The sequence below is a fragment of the Durio zibethinus genome, chromosome 11 (assembly GCF_047325235.1).
Source record: "Durio zibethinus cultivar Kanyao isolate XHJ-2024 chromosome 11, ASM4732523v1, whole genome shotgun sequence".
In the NCBI taxonomy this organism is placed as follows: domain Eukaryota; kingdom Viridiplantae; phylum Streptophyta; class Magnoliopsida; order Malvales; family Malvaceae; genus Durio; species Durio zibethinus.
This window is the reverse complement of record NC_143172.1, coordinates 382,693-399,597: the sequence shown is the minus strand read 5'-3', so window position 1 is coordinate 399,597 and position 16,905 is coordinate 382,693. Positions and strand designations below refer to the sequence as shown.

Sequence of the window (16,905 nt, the reverse complement as noted above, 5' to 3'; positions counted from 1 at the left end):
TAATTTATACAGTAATTTTAAGAATGGTCAAAGTGTGGGAGGTCATGCATGCATGAACCATTATTGAGCTGCAAAAGCTGATAACGGATCAAAATATCAATTTGGGCAGTGTGGGTGTGCTTGGACTCTGAATATATATATATATATATATATATTTATATGAGCCACTTTGGATGCTTCTTTGGAATTATGAGGATCAATCAGTCATCGGCAACTTAAAAAAACAATCCTATTACTATACTATTATCATTGAGCAAGCTTTCATTCTCAAATAAACTTACAACTTACAACCCTTTTTTACTTCTTCTTCTTCTTCTTCTTGACATTCCAATATCACCGTTAATTTGGGAAATTATAATCCTTTCTTTGGTGCCTACATTATATAGGTTGTGGATAACTGGATAATGTCAGCTTAACCAAACTGCTAGTTACTCAAAATCAACAAGCAGGGCAGAAAAAATACCGTCTGTGATCCAATCTATAGTGAAATATAAGATTGATTTGTATATCATGCTATAATTTCCTCTCATGTAATTCAGATCTAATTGAATCGTTTTCCATATTACCATTTGCTGATAACCAATCAAAAGAAAAATTTTCTGGTTGTCCTCAAGCCTTCGGAAAACATTGTAGAGAAACTATTAACCTAGCTGCGTCATAAGAACCGACGATGGTTCAGGTAATGATGGTCATTAGGCCTGCGCCAGTTAGGCAGCAATATACTTGAACGGGTCGACGCTCAAATTATTGTCTGATATAAGGTTGGTGAACAAGGAGTCAGCACCTAGCTTGTGAAATAAGAATGGTAACCAATGCTTGAAATCTCAAGAAATGTGCATTTAGAACCCCGGTGACTTGGGGAGCCAAGTTAACAGGACCCAAAATTCCCTCTCACACCAAAATCTGGAGGAGTTAATGATCAGACCATCTCATCATTAGTCTAGTATCATCCCGCTTGACATAAATTGTAGTGCTGGTAGCATCTGGAATGAATTCAATGCAATTCATGGAATCTCATTAAATTTAAAATCAAAAGGAACACAGCATACGCTAGATCCAAAAGCACTAATGCTGATGAGCAAAGATTTTTGTTTTATATCATCTTATTTTACTTTTGGGTCCAGGCATTGTAATGACTAAAAAGTCAAGAGACAAATAAAAGTGAGAAAAGTCACTGGTCCCTTCCTCGGTTGAGCAGTTCTAACATGTTTATAGTATAAAATAAATGAATCTGTTGAGTCATTTTGAAATTGAATTTCTGTATGTGACAAAAAGAGTGCCTAGAATTCAGTAAGAAAACAAATCTTCTAAATTTGTCATGTCCTTTTTCCCATTAAAAGGTAAGATACAAATAGGAGAAGATAGAAGCATACCAAAACTTCTGCAGAGCATTTGCTAAACTTTCACCATTTGTGTCTCAACTATTGAGGAATTAAGGTCTTCCCGAGATTGTGATCTCCTACTTTGCAGTCGCATCTTACTTCTGTGAGGGGACCAGAAGGAACCCATGCTACTACTCTCAAATTGCATTTGCCCCAAGCTATTAGAGGAATAACTATGTGAAACGCTACTGGATGATGGGTACAAGGAAGACTCTGAGAGCTGGATGCTGCTGCCAGGACTTTGTCCCAAGCCAAATGGTGTCTGTTGAGAACCACTAACTGTTGGACTTAGGGGCATCTTAACTCTTCCATCCCCTATAAAACAAATATGACATTTCTTCATTTCCGTCAAAGATAGAACAAGGATCATAGAAAAGATCATAATGACTAGCCAAGTAAAAAGAAGTGCATTACAGTAACAACATTCAAGACAATTTACAGGTGAAGTTGTGGACTAAGTAAATTTAAAGATCAATAAGATAGTATTGACACATAAACTGCTTATTTAAGGATTTCAATCTTTGAAGAGAGTGAACGTTAGAGTTCCAACTTACAAACTTCCACAGAGCATTGGGGAAGGTAAACATGAATGGTGAAGAACATATATACTAATAAAACAAAGTAATCTATGGAAAAGTTTCTACTATGAAGATTATTCACTTGGGCACACATACTAAACAGACTTCAAGTTTGTTAAATATAATAAGTTCATGGATCCTGTGGTGAGCAGATTTAAAATAGTATCCCTTCTGTTCTGACAAGAATAGCTTAGGATCGATATCCGATCCAAATTATTGTGTTTCAATAAAAAACCCTCCAAAAATGAACTGTTGAGTGCTCAAAGACATGTAATGCGAATGCACAGTTTTGAGTATCAAACTAATAAGGCATAGGAGACCAAGAACTTCATCATTAGTCACATCCATATCCTGAAAAAATACTCTTGACGCATCCATATGAACACTAGGTCCTTAAGGCATTCATCTTGTTTCAAAAATCTTATAATAAGTCAGGATCATTGCTTTTGTAGCCTTTTGGGAATAAATTGCGCAATGCATTATTTAGATAGAAAACCGTGACGATACAACTAGAAAGGTGTCCGAGTATGGAAGGAATCCCAACAAAGGAAGATTGTTAAAGTGCTAGAATTCCTCTCCCATGGAAAACAGAGCAAAGAAAAGTGGCAGAACCATGTTCCAAAGAATAAGTCATCCAGAGATCTTGCCTGAGTTGATAGGACTCCAACGCTTTAACCTGAAAGGAGATGGTATATTAAGAACCGATGTGGTAGATGCACTGTTATGCCGGAAAAGAGGGAGATATGGCCTCCGGAAAAATCGCGGCATCCAATTACTAACCAATGATAGTGCACAAACAAGCAAAATCAATGACATGAATAGAATGGCAATAAGAATTATTGGATCGATCTTTGTCTGCAGTATTTGATATCCATGGAGCCCCAGTCTGCTTGAAAAAGATTTCCCAGCTTCCAACAGTGCAACACCCATTGTCCAAGTAATACTTCCAGAACCAATGACAAGTTGACCATCAGTGATGTGCAAGCCCTCTCTCAAGAGTGATACTATATATGGTGCCCTAAAGCAGTACTGTTCAATAAAGGGCTGTGGAGCAACGCTGTTTTTTGCTACTTCCCAAGGTTTTTCACAAAACTCCCTACCCTTCTCCAATACATCATCAAGTGCAGCATCTGAGGAAAGATTGAAGAACCGATATACCACAAAAAAGCCAGACATTGCATAGAACTGGCCATAAGGGCGAGGCAAGCTATCAGAAAGAGAACAAGGTTGCAAATCACAATCAATCCCTGGGTATAGATTTGACCATTCAGATAGATTGACAGCAACTTTGGCAATTCCACTGCATTGCTCCCAATTTGGAGCACCTATAAGCTGCAAAGAAATTCCTGATTTTCCTCCTTTATCCAAAATTTTCCCTCCAACTACAGGACTCCCACTTTCTTGGTCTTTAGAAGCACATTGAGAACAGATATATTGTTCCTTGTACCCAGAGTGCAAGCAAGGATGTTTAATTTCTATCTTTCCGTTAATCAGATTGGCATTGGAGCCATCAGGGAGCCTCCTTAATAAATGAACTACAGACTTGTCAAATGCATCATTCAAACCATAGCCAGAGAGAGAATAGGCACTAAGGTGATGATTAACCACTCCAATTCTAAGCTCTAAGTTGGTTTCATTATGTTGGTGGTGCTCATTCTCAAATGTAACTTGTAATGATGATCCACCCAGGTCAAGTGCACCAAATGTTGCCTTCTTAGGTATGGCTCCCAACATGCCCGTACGATAGTTAAGGGCTGTCCACCCAAAGTAAGCTTCCTCTGTCCCACTGATAATCTTAAACCACTCTCTGCGGCACAAGAAGGGTGAATACTTTAGTATTGACCAGGCATTTTCCAGAAGCCATTTTGAATCAGCGTCTGGCAACCTGCGAACTCCAGCTGTAGCATACAGGAAAAGAGAAGTAGTCTTATGTGCATGTTCAGGAATTTGCTTCTCTGCCCATGAAATAAGTGGGTTTATGGCAGCTTTCAAGCCAGATTTATTGTGCACTAACTTATGAAAGCCAGGCTCAGTCTCCATCCTATCATAAGCTCGTCCACTCTGTGAACTGGGTTTTCTAGAAAGACCTTCTGTTAATGATTTCATGACAATAGGCAGACTACCATCATTCCTGTGATCAATTGAAGCCTGATACACATAAACTCGGGTTCCGGTACTTCCACAATCAAGAACAACATAGAACTTGGAGGCTCCTTTGGACCAATTTGAATAAATGTACAAGGAAACCATGTATGTCAAAAAAATGAACAAAAGTACACACAAGAAAACCATGATTAGGCGCACCCACTTTCTGAGCAGAAATGAGGTTCCACCAGGCAAACCCTTCTCCTTCGAGAAACTTGACCCAGCATTTTCTCGCTGTAGAGAGGGTTTTGTATAGGTCATGCCCTTGTCAGTTTCAGAAATAAGATCAGCTGCTTCTGGATCAAGCTGGCGATATGATGAGAAATCTTGTAGTGATGAAGATAGGCGCAAATTATTCTTGTGTCCAGAGTTGACAAAACCAAACCCGTGGGTGGCATTTTTACTTGCCTGGGATGACAAAGCAGGTGACATATATGAAGCTGCAGCTGAATGTGTAGCAGATAGAACATTTGATGCACCAGATATTGCTTCTGCAATTCTACTAAATACCATTTCTTCTATTTCTCATAAAGATTAATAACCTTTCATTGGGCATATTTTGCCTACGCCAAAATTTAGAAAATATAATTTGTGTGCCTTGCCGCTTGCATACTAGCCAAGACAGCCAACATCAAACTTGCAATCTAATTCAATTCAACGATGACATTGATTTTGGCGAAAATGTCACTGTATCCACAGAGGCATCACAATATGGCAGCCAAGCAGGTAACACCAATGATCACGAATCCTAGCAGCCAAAATCCAATGATAAAATCAAATCGGTTGTGCATATATGAAATAAGTCGGCAAAAAAAGATATCTAAGTTCGAAACATTGATGAATAGGGCCAAACCAGAAACACATTAAGCAGCAACGTTTATTCAATTCTGGGGTTCTGCCTAAAACAAAAGATTGATGTTTACATTTGAAAAAGCCCAAAAATCGTTTATGGGAATTAAAAATCGAAAAGCAAATGTATCCATTCATCGAAGACGTTGATATGGGCAAAAGACAGATTGATCTTTAACAAATACATTATAGTAAAACTGAAGAACTAAAACCAAGTTTGAGGATCCAAAAAAATAAAAAAGACCCAAGTTTAAGGAATACCTACAGGGAAGAGTTGATATGAGTGTGGATTGAGATTGCGGCAGTTCCCCAGATCTCTGCCTCGTCTTCACAATCTTTACAAATAAATATATGAAAATACAACCAAAACTGTTTTATATTCCATGGTGCTGTCAGTTGGGGATTCAGTGTTTCAGATCCAATGGAAAACAAAGCGGTTTCTGCCTTTGGGTCTCTCCCTCGCTCCTTACTTCTTTCTTCTTTTCAGAATTTCTGGTTTTTTTTTTTTTTTTTGTTAGTAATTTTTCAGTATTCTAAAATATTCATTTGCTGTGCTTGTATTTGCATTAGTTACCCAGTCTTTTTCCATATTTTCTACATTGACCCCTTCGTGTTGTTGTTAGTCAACTTTCCGTCACATCTGTTTTTCTCTTTTTTATCAAGTATTTTGTTTCATTTTTCCTTTTTCTCAAATCAGGATAAGTCTGCATTTTAAACAAATGGATCATCTCCCCTTTTAAGCACTTGCTGAATTTCTATATATAAATTAAAAAAATATTTACACATTATTTATTATAGTTTTTAATATTATTTACTATTTTTTATCATTATTTTAAAATTTTACAGTAGACAAAATTTTAATTTTTTTTTCTTTTGTGAGAAAAAAAAAAAGCAAGTCAGTTAGGTAATACGAGATGTTATGCATTAGTTTTTCAATAAATGATCTTAATATTTCTTAAAGGAAAAAAAAAAAAAAAAAAGTAACCGATGTAAATGATCCATTAAAGAAGAAAAAGAGGACGGAAAATTTTTCTTCTCAATTTTTGTAATAAAAGAATGAACTCTTTAATTAACTATAATTTCATTTATAAAAATGTTGGTAATATCAAGTTACATATGGTAGACTTTTTTAAAAGTATCATGTTTTAATTTAAATATTTATTTAAATGAATTGGATTGGCGTATAATTTTGATTTTATTTTATTTGATCATCATTTACCTAACAATCTACAGGAGGTATAAAGCGACCAAACCCTGCAACTTGCACTTGTTATATATACATAGATGAAAAGTTTGCATAAATCTATTGGCCGCTGATGGGAAAGTATCAATGAGCTTTATTGTAGTAAAATGTTGAGATTATTATTAACTACAAACCCTTGGATTCTTATAAAAATATTAATAAAAAAGGAAATGGGATTCTTTCTGATGCTGTAGAACAAATTAATACAGCTTAAAGGAGCAAACTTTAATCAATTTCTCTTTTGCTACCCATCTAAGTTGACGATATGCCGACTGACACTCGTTTGATCTTAGTAAATGTACCTGTGGGAAAGACTAAGGAGCTTATGGTAACTTTACATCACATCTGATCACACAGTTAATCACTGAATTTGGGTGATAGAGCAGATGGCCCCGAGAAAATGTGTCCTCTCTGGTACGGGTTCTTGTTAATTGATGCATCTTTGTGCATGAGGGGTTCGGAGGACCGATTGATGTGAGGCATCATGCCCATAGCTGTGTGTCTTTCTCTGTAGGATGCCCAAGTGACCATATATAGACCAGCAATTATAAGAAATCCCCCAATGACACCGTTACCACGCATGAAAGAAAACCAAATAAGTTCACACCAGCTATGGAGCAACAGAAATGAAGTAAATATAATTAAGCACTATATTTGTAATTGATGATAGATTAAGTTATAATTTGTAGTGGAAGATAAAACCTTCCCAAATAAATTGGACTTCCGAGGAAACTTCTTGACAGAAAGGCTGATGCTGCAGGTTGAAGTGGGTTATAGAGAGCAACTAAAGCAGGCCCCAAGATCTTATTCGACCATGTCAAGAGTCCGTAGTTAAGAGCAGATGCAACAACTCCCTGCAAAGCCAAACATCCATAGCTTCAGGTTTACCTATTTAGTAAGTAAAAGATTTTATTACAAAATAAGTACTGTAACAGGGAAAATATATCATTGTTACTTCCATGACGCCAAATGTTTTCCCTCCTTTTATTTGGTGACCAGCATCCACCATTGGTAGCTTCTAAAATCCAAATTATAGACCTCAAGGACAGCAAAAATCAGTTTAACCATACTTGGGCTTCATTTGATTAGTGTTTTTGCATTTTTTTTTTCCTTTTTGCCAAAAAAAATGCATAGAAAGAGAAAAGCAAAAGTAAAACATTTTGCAAAAACCAAGGTTACCCCTTCTACCATGAGCTTTCTTAATCTTTTCCTTATCGTAATCTATGTCTACAATATGCACTTTCCATTACTTTACGGAGCCTTCTCTAAGGGAATTGCCTTACCACCTTCTACGATAACTTTTCTTACACTTTTGTCTCTATAGTTTGGCCTGCACTTGCCTCAGTTTTGGTCATTAAATTAGCGTCTTAAGAATTGACCTAAAAAATTTAAAAACACTCATACAAACACACAAATCAAATAACATTTCAAACTCAGATAAAGCCACAACTTTGATAATGGCTAATCTTTTAATAACTTGACTTGCAAAACTTTTAAGATTGGAGATAATACAAAATCCACAAGAAACTTACAGCAGACAAGACCGCAAAAAGCTCAGACTGTGTCAGACTCCAGTCTGTTGACTCATTAGTCACAAGAAATGCTGTTGTTACCATCAATACAGCACCAAAAAAATAGGATAAAGCTGTCACAGAAATGTTGGCAGGATACTTGGCCAAAACTGGAGCCTGGAATTGTTAAAAACATTGAGTAGAATATAAGCAACTATTAATTATAATGAAATACACATGCAGAGTTCAAATTATAAAATAGTTACAAAATGATGAAATAAGTCAGCACTATTTTTTCATGAAATTTAGTATAGTTTTTGATTTTGAATATCTATAAGAATCACTCCCATTACTCCTTGTGAAAACCACTAAGCAAAAGGTAGAGTATAAATACATTAGTACTGTCCAAGCAAAGACAACCCGAAAGCACCAGGGATAGTTACTCCAAGATGTGATTAAAACATGCATCGCAAAGCAATGAAATGGACCTAAAGGCATTTCAAAAGCTGAAATTGAAACCAATGCCACAGGTATGATTAAAGAAAAAAATAGCTTCATAAAAATATTAGCTATAGACAAGATGAATCTAATTATGTAATCTTAAAGAAGGCATCGGATCACTAAAAATCTAATGAGTCACAGATCAAACAGGTCAGGGGACAAGTATGGCATATCAAACCTCAAATCATATTCATGACTGCACAGGCTATTTTCTCTTTATTTAGCTCAAACAGAGATTTCTGTTTGTTCCCTCCAGAAAATAAGATATGGAATTCAACCTACTAAAAGCAAAGAACAGCTTTTACGGGAAAAAAAAAAAAAAGCTTGCTCTGATTCATTTTGCATGATAATTATAGAAAAGGGGGGAAAACCTCCTATAGAAGACTAGTTAAAAGAAGAGATAAAAACGAAAATAATTAATAATCACCCAAAAATCAACCATTTGATGGCATACCTCAATGGCCAGGAAAGCAGCCATGCACATACAGTTCCCTATCAAACATAAAACTCCGATATGCCAATGTTCAAGTCCAAACTTGAGAAAACTAGACATGAACCACCCTGCAGGTTCCGGTTGCCCCCTGGCAGTTATGCCATTTTGTGCAGAAAAGTCTGTATCCGTTTGTCCAAGCAAAGCTGGACCACGAAAGAGAACCATTAACATTGCACCAGAAACACATATTAGGGTACCTCCAACCTTTGCTTGACCTTCAGTTTTGAGCATATTCACTCTTTCTGTACTGCATGTAGAATTTCACACAAATTATGGCAACAAGTAACAGACATCAAAATATATGCATGTGTTTATAAGAAATATAGAAATGAACCAATATAAAATAAAATTTAGAAAAAAAAAATATAAAATTTGTTGCCATTACCCCATCATTACAGCCAACAGAAAGGTAAAGACTGGAATTGAAGGCTGTATGGCAGCAGCATAAGTTGGATTTGTGTAGCTAAGACCAATGAGAAATAACAGCTGGTTGCCAAATATCCTATTCCAATTAACCAAAAGTCAGATAAGTTGGCTAGCAGGAAGTTTTAACACGAAAAATTTATGGGATAATATATAGCCAGATCAATTAGGACGGTTTAGAGAAGCAATACTCACCCAGTTAACCCAAGGAAGAAGAATGACAGAAGGAGGCGTTTAGTCATAGGAGGTCGAATCCTTCTGCAGGAAAGTGAAACAACATGGCCCAGAAGTTATATTTTCGATCCAAACGTCCAAAAAACCAAAAATAGGTTTACAATTGATATGCTTACAAAACAGAGATGCGAGATTAAAATTGATTAGAAGTGACAGGAAACAAACAAGCCAACTAAGGTAATCAATTTAGCTGTGGATACAATGCAGATCATCTTAATGAGAACAGATTGATAAATCGTCTAAGTATAAGGTCAATCACAATTTGGAAGAGTCAACCAGCACACCAAAGTCTCATATTGTGGAACCAAACATAAGAACCAAAAGAAAGGAACCCAATATCCAGAAAAAGAAATGGAAGAAAAAAGGTCATACTTTTCACGAACATAGGCGACGGGGGCAAGAAGAGAGAGAGCAAGAAGATCACGGAAGACGCAGAAGACAAGCTGGTTGACACCAACATCGAGGGCTACTTTGGTAATTACATGGTATCCTCCATTGATGAGTTGCACCAACACCATGAAGGCATGAGCTTTCCCAGCTTCTCTCTCGGACGCTTCTCCATTCATTCCTGCCATCTTCTTGCTTCTCACTCCACAGAGACGGCAGAATTACATTAAAAAAAAGTATATAAACGATTTTTTTTAAACTAAGAATTTTTGTTGATTTGGGTTAAGGGAGTGAGAGTATTGACTAACAACCTCGATAAAGTGGTTGGTTTTGATTCATATAAGGCAACGAAAAGGTGTCTAAAAGGGAAACAACTTTGGAGGTTGCAATAAGCCTCTTACCGCTTGTGCTTAGATATTGTTATTGCCTTTGGGTTTGTCGTTCTAGTGCTTATTGTAATTTTGCAAAACTAAATACGTCTTTTTCTTTTCCTTCATTCCTTCCATGCTAACCAAACCTCAAAAACACGTTTTAGATCCGACACTCATTAAAGTTAAAGAAAAAAAAAACAGTGAATTATGATTCATATCCTTTTAATGTGACTAGGTTTTGATTATGTCTATCACGCCAATTATTTATTACTATAATTTATTAACTAATTAATATGCACTTCATTGCTATTTTCCAAAGGATAAAATCTATTTTTTGTAATTAAATTTAATGAATATTAAAAAAGAAATAAATTTTCTCAAAAAAAAAAAGCATTCTGCTACTTCTGGGCCAAAAAAATAGTAATAGAGAAGGTTTTTCAATTGGGCTTTTGGTTTAAGTGTTGAGAAGCAGCAAAGAGAGGACTTGCTATGGGTTTGTAAACTGTATATGTACAACTCTCTCGGCTTTCAACGGTGGCCTGCGGGGCCGAAGCTATTGTCGATAAGAGAATTTGACAATCCAACCATAAATTGAAGATAAAGACAATGCCTGGCTCTTTATTTTAAATTTTTTTTTGTAAAAAAAAAAATTTAAAATAAATAAATTTTTTAATTTTTTAAATTAAAATAAAATATATCGTATTTAACAATTTAAAATAAATAATTTAAATTGTGCATTCCAAATAATTTTAATAAACTATTAACAATAAAATTTGAACTTAAAATTTTTTCGTTAAAAAAAATAAATCTTAATAAATTAAACTTGTTGGTAATTTTTATTTTAATTTATTTCACTTTATGTGAAACTCAAACCATGTTGTGAATTCCTAATCCAGCATTTATAGTTTTCCCTTTCACAGTTACATCCCTTCCGTCCACATGGGTTTTTCCTTTTGTCATTATATCACCGTGTCATGATGATGAACTGTGCAACTTGCAATCAACTGTTGTTTTTTTTCCTCCCTCAAGTTTAAGGTCCTCATTCCTGATATTATATGGATAAGGTTTTGTTTTTCCATTTTAGCCAAAACACAGAGAAGGATATACAAAATCCCAGATTTTCTCGCCACATTTTTTTTTTATTTGAATTGAAGGCTTTGGGTTAGATTTTAAAGTTCTAAACCATTTTTCCTTCCTTTTGTTTTCCTTTTAATCCTAACAAAAAAGTTGAGTCGGAGATATTGTAATGTCTTTCACATTATTCCACTTGAGTTACTTGTCGCAAATGCACGCACTGAAAAGGACTTTTGTTCCAATTGGTGTTGACATGACCAAATAACTGAGTAAGCAAAACTGCTGTTTAAAACTTGTTCCGAAAAGCTGAAGATTCTGAAATCCAAGACAGGTAAAAGATGGAAAATGGAGAAAACAACAACAGAGAGATTGATGCTAGAATATACGAACTGTTTAAATGCTATCAACACAGATTTAAAGAACAATTCCAATTGGAAAAGTGAACACAAGTTCAGCATAACCAGAGTTCTATACCATTTCACAAAACAAAGAAGCATAGACCCCTGTCATCAACACATTCATCCATCATCAAATAAAGATACATTGATACAATAATTGTTTGTTTATTTGGAAAATAAACCCTCTAACTTATACTAAAGAACATCAAACCGACACAAACAGTTTCTATTACTTGCCGGGCGTATCTCTTTGATTTTTTACATTTTTTTTAATGATATTGTGAAAAAAATGGAAGTAAATATTCTCCAGACCCTCATATTCCTAAAATGGTCCGTATTTGATCTGGAGGATGCCTTGCCAGTGATTTGGGATCTGGGTAACTGTTTTCAGGATCCATGATTGCATTGTAAATAAGCTCATAAGCATCAGCCAGTGACCTAGCTACCTGTATACATGCATCGGAACGCAACTTTGGAACTTGCATCTGTTCAAACTCGGGCAGGGAACTCTCACTTCCCAAAATAAACCCAAAGAAAGCCTTCAAACACTCTGAAAGAGAGGCTGGACTTGTGTCTTCTAATTCTGCCAACGGTGCTGTGGCTGTTGTATCCTTGTTAAGTGAATTATGGAAGTGATGCATCTTCATTGACAAGCCACATCTTCTAAGAACTCTGTCAACTTCTTTTTCCACAAGATCATGCACATGATTATCAATCATCGTGCCAAGTTTCTTTGCATATTCAGCTGCAACCTCATGTCCAAGTAATGGTTGTTGAATAGCACACAAGCAGTTGATAAGGAAGATCTTGGATGGGGCTTCGCTATTCTGCATATATCCATGATATGAAGAGTAAAAAAGAAGAAAAGAAAATTATAGAAAGAATTCAACAAGTTTAACCCTAGAACCATGCATGTAAAGTGTATGACAACAAAGAAACAAAAGATCAAACTGATATACAACTTAATTAACCTGAGAGAATGTAGCAGAATTGTTATTTGACAAAATTGCATCAACTGCAGATTTACTAAGCTGGCCTGAGTCAGAACTCATTCGACTTCTTCTTGATGAGTGGCCAGCTCCCTTTGATTTGTGTGCCTCTGCTGCTTGCTCACACATCTGCATTCCATCAAAGGTAATAGTTAATATACTGTACAGAAACCAGAAAGGAGACTATATTTGTCCTGATTTCAGCTCAGCATAGAGTTTTGACTTCCAAATTCCAAAGCTGTGAAGGCAATCTGAATGAGGTGTTAACCATCCCAAAACAGCAAGCACTAAACATTGTAAGGTTCAGTTTTCGAATGCTACACTCGTTTGATAAAATGAGGAACATGTGTAAATTATACTTCAGCACCATGCAACCAGGGAAAAATGATCATAATTATGCAATTGATCAACTAACATCAAACATGACACACCTGAATAATTGGGTCAAGTAAAGCAGATATAACTGGATCAAAAGCTGGCTTTTTCCCTGAAGCAGGAACCATCATGCTGTTATATGTTTCAATTATCTCAAGCAGCACAGAGACTCCTTCCCTTACAGCTGGTGGTGGTGAAAGATCAACAGCAACAAGGGGAGGATATCGTAAAAGCTTTTCCCCACGACTTTTCAGAATTTCAAAGAACGTTTTCTGAGCAGCATCTTTGAGTGCCCAAAGTGTATTGCAAAGAGATGTTTGTCTCCCTAGTAAATCTGATATCTGTAAGTAAGCAAACAGATAAAGTTATCAAAAGATAACAAGTAAATCATATACAAACAGGATATCAGAAGAGACAGAGGTCACTCACAGTGTAACTGTAGAACTCCAGCGTGTTACTGAGTTTATAAGAAATTATAAGACTAGGTTGTGACTGTAGAACTTGCTCAACTCTAACTTTAAAAGGCCGGCAAACTCCTTCAAAAATTCTATCCAGAACAAATGTCAAGTCTGCTTCAATTTTTCCAGAATCATTCTCCACATTCTTGGAGAATCGGTTTGCAGTTGATCCAGCATCTATCAGTGCATCAGGATCAAGTAAAGCAAGCACAAGCTCACGTTCTGATGCCAAGGCCTGCAGAGTAAGACAATAAACAAAATTAAATGTTTACTGTAAATAACAAATAATTGCATGAAGAAGAGAAGCAGAAACCATATAAAAGCCCTTTCTCCAAACCTGATGTAACCATCCTAGCATGTCTCCAACATAACGTAAGGGATCATGAGCATGCACTTCTATTGGTCTTGGCATCCCACCTGGTCCTCCACGAGTAAGAGCACTTATAAACCTTCTAAATAATGCATTATGTCTCATATTTGCTACCTGTGATTAGCAGAAGCAACAACTTAATAACATGCAACTAGAAAAACCACAAGGCAGTGGAGTTATTGAACATTAAATTTTGATCTCAATTAAGTCACCTCTTCAGCACAATACTTAAAAAGGACAGGCCTTTCCTTGAGGCATTGCACAGCTGTTTTCAAAAGCTCACTAACTTCTGGATTATCCGTGTCACCCAGTTTCCTACACTCTGCTTGAACCCACCTGCAAAACGGACAAGACATGTCAACCAACTTATCCAACAATTCTGAAAATCTCCTATATGTCTTATGTTGTGTTGAGTGGAGAATCCCACACTCACAACCACAGCCAACAGCCACCAAAAGCCAATGAATCTAGTAAATGAAGCACCAATATTTCACACTTTCATAAGAAATAAAAGTATGAAAAGGAAAAGACTGGAGGATGGAGGACAGTAATTAACAATGAGTGAACCATAAGAGATTTTTACTTTTGGCACATTCCTAAACTCCAAACTCTTAAAAGATATCATAGTGCATTACTTAAGTCCATCTCATTGGGACAATAGTTCTATCATTTTATAAATACTTCACCTGCATAGCCGCTCATAAGCTCCTTCTTGGTACATAGCCATCATATCCATCAGCTCCAAACCAGCACGCTGTAATGGATTCTCATGTTAGTGATTGTTTTAAGCATTTACTTTATTAACGGAAATTGAAACAAAAGTAATGGATAAACAGAAGCAATTGACAAGCAACAAAAAGTAAGCATGTGAAACAGCATTATGGGGGAAAAATATAATACAGAATCGGCACTAAATTTGTAACTTGTCTTATAATCCAAAAGATGTCAATGGCTGATGTGGAAATCATAGTCATACAACTAAAAGTTCATATGCAGATTACGTAATATATAACTAACCTGGTGATGTGTCCTTAGAAGTATTTTGCAATTGGCATGAATTTCTTGAACATGAGAAAGTGCCTTGAAGAAATTTTCATTCAACTCTTCATCTCTCAGCGCATTGATCTAGAAATGGAGGAAACGAATATAATGAATTCAAAAAAGGGTGTCAATAAGTATAAAAGCTAAAACAAAAAGGGTTCAGATTGAAAGTTAACCTCTTGAGGAGAAAGCTGATAATCTCGAAGGAAGCATGACACTATCTCCTGCTTTTGAGTGGTAACTTCAAGTTCCTGCTTCAACCTCTCGGTGGTATTGATAATATCACCGGTGGCAGCACTGCAACTGCTCAATGCCTTTGCAATCCTGTCAGATTCGAGTGAATTTTCTATTAATGGGAAAATGGAGGATCTATAAATAAATCGGACATTTGACAACAATTCAAGCAGACGCAGATCAAAAATGAAAAGAAAGGATGGACGAACCTATCGCAGCAGTCGGCGAGGGAATTGACCTCATCCTCGACTCGATCCAAAGCCAGTTGAGCAGCCTGGGAAGCTCGGAGGAAATCGAGGTTGATTTGGAGAGAGCGCTTCTCGATGGTGGATCTGAGATTGCGACGCGCCTGAGGAGTGTTGTCCGTATAGAAAGTAGACAGAGTGTTGAGAGAAGCCACAACATCGGTGCTGTCCGTCCGACACTCCAATACCTTCTTCAGTTTACGCGACAGCCCCGGAGCTAGCCCCACCGTACCCATTTTTTTCCTCGTCTCTTGTCTTCTCTTCTCTCTTTCAAGTTGTCAAAATTTTCTATTGTGTTGTTCTGCAGTCGCAGTATACAGATGAATCATAGACCCAATCCCACCGTACCTGCATAACCAATTGTTGGGTGGTGATTTTTTTTTTTTATTCTTGAGTGTGGGAAGCCCGATAAGTTTTTGGGTATTTCATATCTGGGCCTGCTTATATCTTTTTGGACTTTGTAGGATTGAATCACCCAAGCATGAAGCCCACCCAACAACAAACTCACTCTCACTTCTGGAAAAATAGGAATTTGGTGTAACTTGGGCTTTGTCCTCCTAAGCTTCCCAATTCATGTAATTATGGCTATCCCTATTTGCTACGTTCAGCTTAAATGAATAAAAAAAAAGGTTATATCCATTTTCCTCCCTCCAACTGCCCTACATTTGTCTAATCTTTTTATCAAAATTTATCTAGAAAATAAAAATATAAAAAAATTCCTCAATATTGGTTTTTATATCATTAATTATATTCACATTATATCAAGATTTTTTTTTTTTTTTAGGATTCACTAAATCAATAAGTAAACACAAGAAAAACTTGAATTTAGCTCAAATGAGTCACCTATTGGAGATGAATTCCTGCATGATTGAAGTTTCATCCTCAATATATACTTGCAAAATTTTATTTCTCTTATGCCCCTAAGCTTGAGCTTCCTTTTATATAAAAGAACACAAGAAAATTTGATCATATGCGTTGCGTATAGGTTACAAATTAATGAAGTTAGAGAGAAATGATGCATAAGATCACTTCTTATGGTTACTTCATGTCGCTTTAAATAAAGTCTAAAAAAAAAAATAGAATGCGCATCATCATCATCATTATCGTTATATAAATATATATAAATATATATTTATAATATATATTTATATATATATATTTATATAATAAATCTACTTTTAAAGCAGCTCTCAAGCCGATTGAATACATCACTTGAATTAATACTAAATATTAAAAATAATAAAGAGAAAGTTAGTTGTTTTGCGTTTGTATGTAATAAAAATGACATATATATATAAGCAAAAAGCAATGCTACTTCTATATATTAGTATTAATGACTGTTTATTAATTGTACTCAAATTAGTGTATTAATCTCATGATATGTAAGAAGAAAGAGAAAGAAGATCGGTAAGTGCGCACCATTTGGATTCATGAGCCAGCCGCAAACCTTATCATTTTTTCCTTTATAATATGCCATTTATGTATTATTATATATGAAATCGTTCATCCCATGAAAGAGACCTTCATCATGTTCATGCCCCCCCCCCCTCCCCCCCAACTTCTTTTGTTTAGTACTTCTCCTTTTTCCTTTGATTGCTTCTTTT

General features: G+C 35.9%; 3 protein-coding genes across 5 annotated transcripts; all 3 read right to left on the bottom strand.

Moving 5' to 3' along the window:
• Positions 1-469: 469 nt before the first annotated feature.
• LOC111291145 (putative apyrase 7) lies at positions 470-5,489 on the bottom strand. Of its 2 annotated transcripts, none has more exons than XM_022882762.2 (4): positions 5,216-5,489; positions 2,608-4,853; positions 1,374-1,697; positions 470-983 (listed from the first exon to the last, which is right to left on the bottom strand). In XM_022882762.2, the coding sequence occupies exons 2-3, from the start codon at positions 4,616-4,618 to the stop codon at positions 1,396-1,398; spliced, it is 2,313 nt and encodes a 770-aa protein (XP_022738497.2). In that variant the 5' UTR covers positions 4,619-4,853; positions 5,216-5,489; the 3' UTR covers positions 470-983; positions 1,374-1,395. The 2 variants fall into 2 exon arrangements, with proteins under 2 accessions (XP_022738497.2, XP_022738494.2); XM_022882759.2 differs by having other exon boundaries at positions 5,220-5,489.
• An 863-nt stretch (positions 5,490-6,352) lies between these two features.
• LOC111290445 (WAT1-related protein At4g19185-like) lies at positions 6,353-10,202 on the bottom strand. Of its 2 annotated transcripts, none has more exons than XM_089767386.1 (7): positions 9,732-10,202; positions 9,321-9,383; positions 9,088-9,204; positions 8,664-8,949; positions 7,730-7,885; positions 6,900-7,051; positions 6,353-6,807 (listed from the first exon to the last, which is right to left on the bottom strand). In XM_089767386.1, the coding sequence occupies exons 1-7, from the start codon at positions 9,932-9,934 to the stop codon at positions 6,555-6,557; spliced, it is 1,230 nt and encodes a 409-aa protein (XP_089623512.1). In that variant the 5' UTR covers positions 9,935-10,202; the 3' UTR covers positions 6,353-6,554. The 2 variants fall into 2 exon arrangements, with proteins under 2 accessions (XP_089623512.1, XP_022737484.2); XM_022881749.2 differs by having other exon boundaries at positions 6,353-6,705; positions 9,732-10,201.
• Positions 10,203-11,641: 1,439 nt separating this feature from the next.
• On the bottom strand, positions 11,642-15,659 carry LOC111290705 (conserved oligomeric Golgi complex subunit 6). Its single transcript, XM_022882132.2, has 10 exons — positions 15,266-15,659; positions 14,999-15,146; positions 14,799-14,906; positions 14,468-14,535; positions 13,994-14,117; positions 13,749-13,895; positions 13,383-13,646; positions 13,010-13,294; positions 12,561-12,707; positions 11,642-12,416 (listed from the first exon to the last, which is right to left on the bottom strand). Exons 1-10 carry the CDS (start codon positions 15,535-15,537, stop codon positions 11,904-11,906), a joined length of 2,076 nt encoding a protein of 691 aa, XP_022737867.1. The 5' UTR covers positions 15,538-15,659; the 3' UTR covers positions 11,642-11,903.
• Between the last annotated feature and the right edge of the window lie 1,246 nt (positions 15,660-16,905).

Bases quoted from the DNA above. Each gene is read 5' to 3' on its own strand.
- LOC111291145 (XM_022882762.2), bottom strand. From the start codon at position 4,618: ATGGTATTTAGTAGAATTGCAGAAGCAATATCTGGTGCATCAAATGTT. The intron at 1,698-2,607 runs GCAAGATCTCTG...TTTGTTTTATAG, and splicing joins TTGGAGTCCTATCAACTCAG to GGGATGGAAGAGTTAAGATG.
- LOC111290445 (XM_089767386.1), bottom strand. From the start codon at position 9,934: ATGGCAGGAATGAATGGAGAAGCGTCCGAGAGAGAAGCTGGGAAAGCT. The intron at 9,384-9,731 runs GTATGACCTTTT...ACTTTCCTGCAG, and splicing joins GTCGCCTATGTTCGTGAAAA to AAGGATTCGACCTCCTATGA. The intron at 7,052-7,729 runs GTAAGTTTCTTG...TTGGCTTTGCAG, and splicing joins TTTTTGCGGTCTTGTCTGCT to GGAGTTGTTGCATCTGCTCT.
- LOC111290705 (XM_022882132.2), bottom strand. From the start codon at position 15,537: ATGGGTACGGTGGGGCTAGCTCCGGGGCTGTCGCGTAAACTGAAGAAG. The intron at 14,536-14,798 runs GTTAGTTATATA...AATCCATTACAG, and splicing joins TTCTAAGGACACATCACCAG to CGTGCTGGTTTGGAGCTGAT. The intron at 13,295-13,382 runs GTGAGTGACCTC...GCTTACTTACAG, and splicing joins TGGAGTTCTACAGTTACACT to ATATCAGATTTACTAGGGAG.